The 8,853-nt window shown below is 38.8% G+C and overlaps 1 protein-coding gene across 1 annotated transcript in view; it reads right to left on the bottom strand.

Moving 5' to 3' along the window:
• Positions 1-1,760: 1,760 nt before the first annotated feature.
• Positions 1,761-8,853, bottom strand: part of nt5dc1 (5'-nucleotidase domain containing 1) — a 93,288-nt gene continuing 86,195 nt past the window's right edge. Inside the window, exons 10-12 of the mRNA XM_034150633.1 lie at positions 8,530-8,703; positions 5,736-5,904; positions 1,761-4,271 (exon numbers count right to left, since the gene is read on the bottom strand). Of these exons, the coding sequence (XP_034006524.1) occupies positions 4,159-4,271; positions 5,736-5,904; positions 8,530-8,703 (456 nt within the window). The 3' untranslated portion in view covers positions 1,761-4,158. The remainder of the gene's footprint in view (positions 4,272-5,735; positions 5,905-8,529; positions 8,704-8,853) is intronic.

Below are 8,853 nucleotides of genomic sequence, written 5' to 3'. Positions count from 1 at the left end.
AATGTCAACTTGGTAAAATAAGATATAAATGAACAACAAAAAATAAAATACGTTACATTCATTTGTTATTGGCTATGGGTTATTGGTTATGTTCACTTACTTATTTGATTATTAAAATGTAAACCGATCTTTTTCATATGGGTGTTTTAGAGTTGTACCCCCTAGATTTAGTCTCTAGTAATTCTGCTCAAAGTGCACCAGATTGAAGCATTTTACTTTAAAATGTTAAAAAAATCTTTCCGGGGGACATACCCCCGGACCCCCCTAGAGGATGTGACGTCCACCCGCCAATTAAAACATGTTCATACAATAATGAATACATTTGAAACCTCCTTTATGTATATAACCAATATGTCAATACGTTTCAGTTTTTGTAGTGTATTGGTCTTTTGTAGAGATTTTTCATTTATTCTTTATATATTCTATTGTGTATTCCTTGGAGGGGGGGCACCAAATCATAATCTCGCCTAGGGCACCAAAATGTCTAGGGCCGGCCCTGAGCTCATCCTTAAAACAGAGGCCTCAGATTGATTATAATAAGGAGAAATAGGAAAGATGTATTTCAAGCTTGTTATGTAAATAAGTCATTGGGCTTTTTTCTTATCAACTAAGATATGTTAGAAAATGTTTCCAACTTTAATTGAAGTGGTCTTATTAACACATGAATACTACTCTGTAATATATTTTTACATTTATATTTAAGAAGTAGGCTTACAATATAAGACAAGCACAAGATTAATTTGTGGGCCATATTCCATTATACTCTTTGAATTTGCTGAGGGCCGATTCAAAATGGTCCGCGGGCCATAGTTTGGACACCCCTGGTGTAAATGAACTACTCAAGTACTCGACTACTACTACTAGTAGTTACTACTTAAGTGCAATATTGAGGTACTTGAGTATTTACATTTTCTGCTACTTTGTAATTCTACTCCACTACAGTTCAGAGGTAAATGGTGTACTTTTCCTCCACTACATGTATTTAATCCCTTTAGTTACTTTACAGATCTGGATGAATGATGTGAAATATAATCAAGTGTTAAATCAGACTTTAGTTCCACCTGGAGTAAATTCACAAGCTACCCTGCAGTATACAAAGTCATTCAAACTAGCTGCACCTTTACCAGCTTTGAGAACACTTTGATGATCAATCATTATAAAACATATCATATATATTATTCTGAAATGGACCAATCTGCACAATGACTACTTTTACTTTTGGTACTTTAACTATATCTTGATGCTAATACTTTTCTACTTTTACTTGAGTAACATTTTGAATACAGGACTTTTAATTGTAACAGTATTCCTACACTCTCGTACTACTTTTACTTAAGTACAATATCTGAATACTTCTCCCACCTCTGGCTACAGTAAGTGTGTGAAGTATTCACATTCTATACTTGAGTCAAAGTACCAATACATTAATGATAACATACTTCATTACAAGTAAATGTCCAGCATTCAATAAGAAATAAAAACACCCTTTCTCAATCCAATACACTGAGGGGATTTCCTGCACAGAATTGACAGTAAGCATTAGCCTGTGACTATGGGGAACATGGTGCAAAAATAAGTCCTTGTTTGCTTCTCTTCCCATTTACAGAAATGAATCACCATAAAACTGGCTCATGTCTCATACTTGGCTTCATGTGTTCCTCTTTAAACCTGTGTTACCCAGATGTATAATAATGAATGTGTACTGTGTGTGAATACAGAACACTGTCTTTGTTTGCAAAGAAAACTCAAAGAGAACTCTATGTAAGAAAATTGTTGAACATTTTATTTCATTGACAGTACTTCAACACTTGAACACAGAATGTACCTTTCCCTGTGTTTTCCAAGAACTTAAGACCACAAATGACTCCAACATAAGGCAAATGTGCATGTCAAATGTTCCTGTTCAGGTGAGGAAAGAAAAGTACAATCACCACAGCTGTATGCACAAAACATTTGCACACTCAGCAAAGTAATACTCACTCTGGACGACCGGCCTCACACACACTGAAGCTGTGTGCTGCTTCTTTCTAGTTTGTGAGAGGATGGCCATGTAAAAAGGACATTTGGGAAATTCTCTTGTTTGGTGACCTCCTCAGAGCCAGATGAGGAATTGACCTCTGTGTGTTCATCATAGGGTTGGGATGTTTAGCCGAGCTTAGCACAAAGGCTAAAAGAACATGTATAGCAAACAAGCTAGCAGCTAGCCAAGAAGCCAGTCAGGCTCCATCGAAACCTCTAAGAAAAATCGATCGAACTGGTTTTATTTACATGTTGTATTGTTAATGAAATACATTTAAAAAAGGTTGACCAACAGACAAATTGAGACTATGTCCAGCATTAGATTGACAGTCGCTCAGAAAGTCCAAACGTGGCTTTTATCCAATGGTTGTTAGAAACCAAAAGAGAACTATCACCATTAGCTGAGTCAGATGTCAATCAAGCAACAAAATATGTATTTACCAATGAGTGAAGCCTATGAAGGGCGATTCCCACAGTAAGTTGGAGGTTTTTTTCCAGTCGCGCATGGAGGTGAATACGATTTTAACTACATGCGAAACTCACAATACCAGGCTCATAAAGAAAAACCAAACGATGATTACCAAACAGAGAAGGTAACAGCAGCAGAAATAACAAATGTACACACTGCAGCACCCGCCATCATACATTTACTTGCATATTTTGTTCAAACAAATCAACCTATAGTAAAGCGGTGTAATTAATATTACAATATAATATTAATAGTTTCAATAGACATTTTTATTTTTAAGGGTTAGATGGACATTATATTCAAATCTATACTAGCTCTTAGCATCGCAGTAACATCTCCCTCATTGTCCCGCACAAACACACTCTTTGTCCCACATGTGACCTGCCGACACCTGACCACCCTAGTTGTGATCTCTCTGAAACTAACAAGAGGAAATAGGTCACTGGCCGGCCCCTTAGCAAACCAGCCTGCTGTTGAACACCTGAGTCCCTGTGTAGTTCTCAGTTACTATGAACGCAGTGATAACCCTTTATCTGCCCACACCCCTGACTCTGTCAAATAAACCAAACTGACTCTTGGAGTTCTCGCATGTTTGTTTTTTGACAAGCTATCTACATAGGGCATAACATTTCATTGTATTTGTTACAAGTTGTATTTTCCTGACTGAGGCTAACAGTGGTCCAGTGCTAAGCTAGGCTAAACATTTCCCAGAGCACAGAGGCAAATGTGAAACCAATTGTCAGTGATCTAAAGAAACAAGCAAACCTCCACATTCTTTTGTTCAATATTATGGCACAACTTATCTATGCACACCGACCAAACCACCATTCAGACGTCGGTAAGTATATCTCCATGTAGTACTGCATATGAATGAAGCACAAGTAGTCAACATCTTACACAATCACTCAAATAGCACATGTCACTGTTGCACCAAAAATAATACAGAGAACATCTAGCATAGTCTTTATCATCCATTATTATTATGATTATTATTTTGAAAAGTTTCCCAAAGTTGTGTTTTAGAAACAGCCAACACAGAGAGCAGCATTGTGCCAGTTGTTCAGCAACAATGACCTGAATATTAACACCTTCCACGAGACTCACACAGGGAAACAGCAGACCATAAACCTAACGTTGTGTTACCAAAATTCATACAGTGAAACTATTTTTAGAAAGTACTTCACATTAACAGAAATACTGACACAATGACTCCGAAGGAATTTCAGGGACAAACACAGTGACAGTCTGGGTACAGCTGACGAAGGTAACGTTTTGAGGTAATCACTTCACTGATAAAGAGACGGTCAAATGTTCACTTTATTATGGAAAAGCTTATTGAATTCAGATTTTAAAACAATCTACCATTGGAAATAATAATGGCCTCACACATAAAACAATAAACACTACACTTCCTATTACTACTGAATGCAGACACACTTTAATTGTCGTATTTCCACAAACACTAAACCACAAAACCACGTTGAAATGTCGGCGTTATTACAGAGATACTGTGGCTTACATTCACATGGTTTCTCTGAATGGGGGGGGGGTGCTTCCTGTGCTCCACAGATGGCGGGGGTCAGGTGGGGAACTGACATTCCTCTCCTGAGGCGAGGGGCAAGGGAGGACTTTTACTTTTTTTTTTTTTACTTTTTCCCTCTTTTCTTTTTTTATGACAGACTCTCGCACCTCTTCAGCAAAGAATCCGGGGGCCGGGGGTAGTAGCCCGTGGTGCAGGGCTTGTCCGGAGAAAACCTGGGGAACTTGTAATCCAGAGGGAGATCTGGAAGAGGAAAGTCATACAGGAAAGTCAACAGCAGGTTATCCATGCAGACCACCTGCACCACTGCTGATATGTTACCTGGCACTTAGTTCAAATGCTGCTCCTCATTTTTGGCCATGGATGTAAACTTATGTCTTCATTTTCATTATATTACTAATATATACTAGCAATATAAGCAATATACTTCCACCTTTAATACTATCACCTGGTCGCTACCTCAACTGTTATGGTGCTGGATGTGTATTTTGTAAATGGTGTAATTCTACTTTTATCTTTAATATGTGTATGCATGCTTCTTAAATATGAAGCTATCTTTGGCTCTTAACTTGCTGTAACAATGTATTCTGATTCATGTGTGCTTCTAATTTTAAGTTAGATTATTCTTTATTATTCCATGCCTTTTTGTACCTGCTGTGCCACTTTTTGCTGTAACACTGTACATGTCCTCCTGTGGGACTCATAAAGCAATTCTGATTCTGATTCTGAAAGCAACAGCTAATAATGAAGAGTCCACTCCAGAGGACGTTTGACCTCTTGCCTCCAAAACGACATGGCACTAAACATCACAAATAACGATAAATAACCTCTGCAGATATTTCACATTCATGTAAGGGAAGAATGCTCCACTCTAAAATAGAAAAGGAATGTATCTTATGATATTTGTTTTATAATTCTTACTCAACCCTATCCTTTAAGAGCACCACCACTTTGTCCTTTACCCAGTGCAGTACTGGCCTTTTGACTTCATTGTCAGGACATATGTGTTGTTCAGCTTCAGCTGCTTTGTTCAGCTTCTTTTAATACATTTGCTGATATAAATCCCATCTGCTGTGGGTACCAGCAACACATGCACACACGAGCAGACGAACATGTAGTTGTTCTGAATTGTGTTAAAGTCATTTCTTTCTTTAATCCTGAGTAGTGATGAGTCATTCCAGCCACGTTGCCTCGCTCTACAGAACGGCCCGCAGCGCAGGAGGAATTGCATCTGACATTTTTGCAACCGTATTGATTGCTTGGTTGAAGAACATAACATATGAGTTAGTTTTTGTCACACTATTTATAAACTGAGGGACATCAGTGTAGTGAAAGGATCCTTTATTTAATGAAATCCATTTGAAAGTACAGGAAGAGCCACAACTTGATTCCTGATTTTCCATGAGAAGATATGCTTCACCAAGTCCATGTTCACTTTTATTATATAATATATATTTAAGTTGATTCTACTGTCTCCTACTAAGTGTCCTTTTGTAGTTGTTAACATGTCATATAACTGGATTAAAATGGCAGTGTTTTCATTCTGGGCTCTTAAACACATTTTCTGTCGTCCCTTTTGAAGTTGTATTGGACTTTGCATCACTTTGTTGAAGTTTATTATAATGATTACAGGTATTATGATTTGTACCGTGTTGTAGGCTCTCTTTCTCCATCCAACATGTCTGGGATGTGTCTGGAGCCACATACCTGCTATGTGCTCCACACTGGGGATGGCCATGGTGCTGTATTTGTGGATGCAGTGGCAGCACCAGGTCAGTTTCTGGCTCTCCTCGCCCCCCCCTCCGCTGCCTTGTGAGTCCACGAAGTAGGAGCCCCACTGCTGGGACACGTCAGACGGAGCCTTCATGCCCTGCTCCTGCAGAGACACACACACCTGACTGAGACTGTGCTCACATTCATTCTGGGACATGTGCAGACCTGATAAAAGGAGGAAGGAATTCCACCCTTAGCTATATAAACTTCAAACTGGCTTTAACCCAGGCGGCTTTCTGGGGCTTTTCTGACTACTGCATGAATCATTAGTTCTGAGCAGAGAGGGCAAGAGTACACACATCCTTCAGTCAAGTAGAAGTACAGACTCCCGTGTTTAAAAATACTCTGGTAAAAGTACTGACTACACTTTTTTACTGAAGTCAAAGTAGTATGGGCTTTGAAATGTACTTAAGTAAAAAGTAGCCATAACTACCAGCTGTTTTATAGAACATCTCCCTCATATATGGCCGTGGGTTATTAGGATGTCTCTGTTCTCAGTCGAGTCGATATCGCTTCACTTCACCTGTCTCTCTCTGAAGTTAGTTGAAAGTAATAGTATTAAGTTGAACATATTATTTTTTATTAAAAGTAATATTGTTTTTTTACAGTTATGTCTAATTTGTTGACATAATACATTTAATTAAAGTCAACGTTTCAGTTTTTCTTTCAGTGTAAATGTATTATGTCAAATAACTGTAATAACTGTTTCTCCAGAAATGTGTTGATGTAATATATTTAATTCAAGTCAATATTTCAGTCCTGCATCTTCCTCTTCCCCAACATTAGCCCTTTTTCTTGCTGCTTCTGCCTAGCTCCGTTGAAATAGCTTCGTAGGCTACTGGCACCGTTTGAAATAGGTGCGCAATGACTCTAAATAATAATGATCATGCCACCAAATGCAGATTAAAACTAAAGTAACAAACCTGTTATGAAAATGTAAGAGGTAGAAAGTACAGGTATTTGTGTTAAACAGTAGTAATGAGGAGTAAAAGTAATAAGTTGTCAGAAAAATAAATAGTGGAGAAAAATTTCGATTAAATCGATTTAAGTACATTAACAAAGTATTTGTACTTCATTTCCCACCTCTGGTTCTGAGACTCTGCGTTGTTAGCTATGATCACATGATCACATGAGTTTCATACACAGAGAGATGATGAGCAAGGATTAGCCAGCAGGAAGTGAAACCTCACAAACCACAGTGAGAAATGTGTGCCTTGCACAATATCAGCTGATGCCATCAGGAACTGCTATATGGTATTCAGAGAGGATGAAAACACATCTGAAAGATTTAGATCATGTTGTTATGGAGATTGTACCAAATATATATAAATATAATATTTGAGAAGGGAGAACAAAAAAGAAGACGGGGGAATTTCTTTCAGCAGAAAAAGCAGAACTAATCCAACCCAGATGAGAGGGATCAGACACATCAGTAACAGACTGCCTCCTCTGCACTGCCACTGTAATGCGTACGCTTATTTCAATCTATTTGAAGGTTTTGCTACACATTACTCAAATAAGACTTCCCCATGGTTGTTTGGCATTAATCGTACAAGCTACCAATGTAAACAAATTGTTTTTAGAACAAAGGAAATGTCACAGTTCATTTACATTGGAGAAATAATTAAAGAACATATCGTAATGCATTGAACAAATTGAAACGTTGACATTAATCAAATGTACTAAATCAACATAGTTCACATAAGTGTATTAGATTGGAACAGGGCCGTCCCTCCCTACAGGAAGATCACGCAGACTGCGTGGGCCCTCATCTTGCGGAGGGAGCCTCAACTGAGCTTATGCGGCGCAATTAGTGTGGCGCGGCATGGTTTCGCTGCTGAGAGGCTCCACCAGCAGGAGGTGGTATTATGTCAAATCTTTGGGCATCACTGATTCATATTATATACCTCAGGAGCAGAGGTGAGAAGTACTCAGATCTTGTACTTGAGTAAAAGTACCAGAGTATAGGAATACTCTGTTACAGTAAAAGTACTGCATTCAAAATGTTACTCAAGTAAAAGTAGAAAACTATTAGCATCAAAATATACTTAAAGTACCAAAAGTAAAAGTAGTGATTGTGCAGATTGGTCCATTTCAGAATAATATATATGATATGTTTTATAATGATTGATCATGAAAGTGTTCTCAAAGCTGGTAAAGGTGCAGCTAGTTTGAATGACTTTGTATACTGCAGGGTAGCTTGTGGATTTACTCCAGGTGGAACTAAAGTCTGATTTGATTATATTTCACATCATTCATCCAGATCTGTAAAGTAACTAAAGGTATTAAATACATGTAGTGGAGTAAAAGTACACCATTTACCTCTGAACTGTAGAGGAGAAGAAGTTCAAAGTAGCATACAATGGAAATACTCAAGTAAAGTAAAAGTATCTCAAACTTGTACTTAGGTTCAGTACTTGAGTAAATGTACTTAGTTACTTCCCACCTCTGCCCAGGAGGGCTGCACCCTTTGAGCTCTGCACTATTTTTAACACGGTTGGTCTCACTGTTACTTAATAAAAAGGCTCAAATCGAAGCAGCAGAACCAAAGATATCACCTTTTTAATTTTACACATTTTTCTTCCTTGTCAAAACCTGGCGTCTGCATTACCCACAATGCAACACGACCGCAGACAGTTGGAGAACGAGTGTTAGCGGCCGGTGAGGCTTCCAGCAGAGAGGAGCAGCAGTCACTGCTAAAGGGAAACAGCTGCTCCTCTGAACTCACCTCAAACTTTCCCTTTTTCTCCAGCGGCTCCACTTGGGCCTCATTACACTTCGCCGCGTCACTCTTCGGGACGCCCTCCCCCTCCATTTCCTCCACGATCATCACTGTCTCCCACTTCCCAAAGCTGCTGGCAGGGAACATATCCGACCTCATGCTATCTCCAAAATACACGACCTGCAGAGGGAGAAGGGGACAGAGGACAGACTGTTTGCAGCTGCACAATAGTTTAAGTGCAGTGGTAAAGATGGGTTCTCTTAGCAGTAGTCAGCTGGCATATGTCTTACAACCCCCCAGTGTAAACAAGACCAGACATGATGAGTCTGC

Source organism: Trematomus bernacchii, unplaced genomic scaffold (assembly GCF_902827165.1).
Source record: "Trematomus bernacchii unplaced genomic scaffold, fTreBer1.1, whole genome shotgun sequence".
Taxonomy (NCBI): domain Eukaryota; kingdom Metazoa; phylum Chordata; class Actinopteri; order Perciformes; family Nototheniidae; genus Trematomus; species Trematomus bernacchii.
The sequence above is the reverse complement of the archived record's forward strand: the minus strand, read 5'-3'. Positions and strand labels throughout refer to the sequence as shown.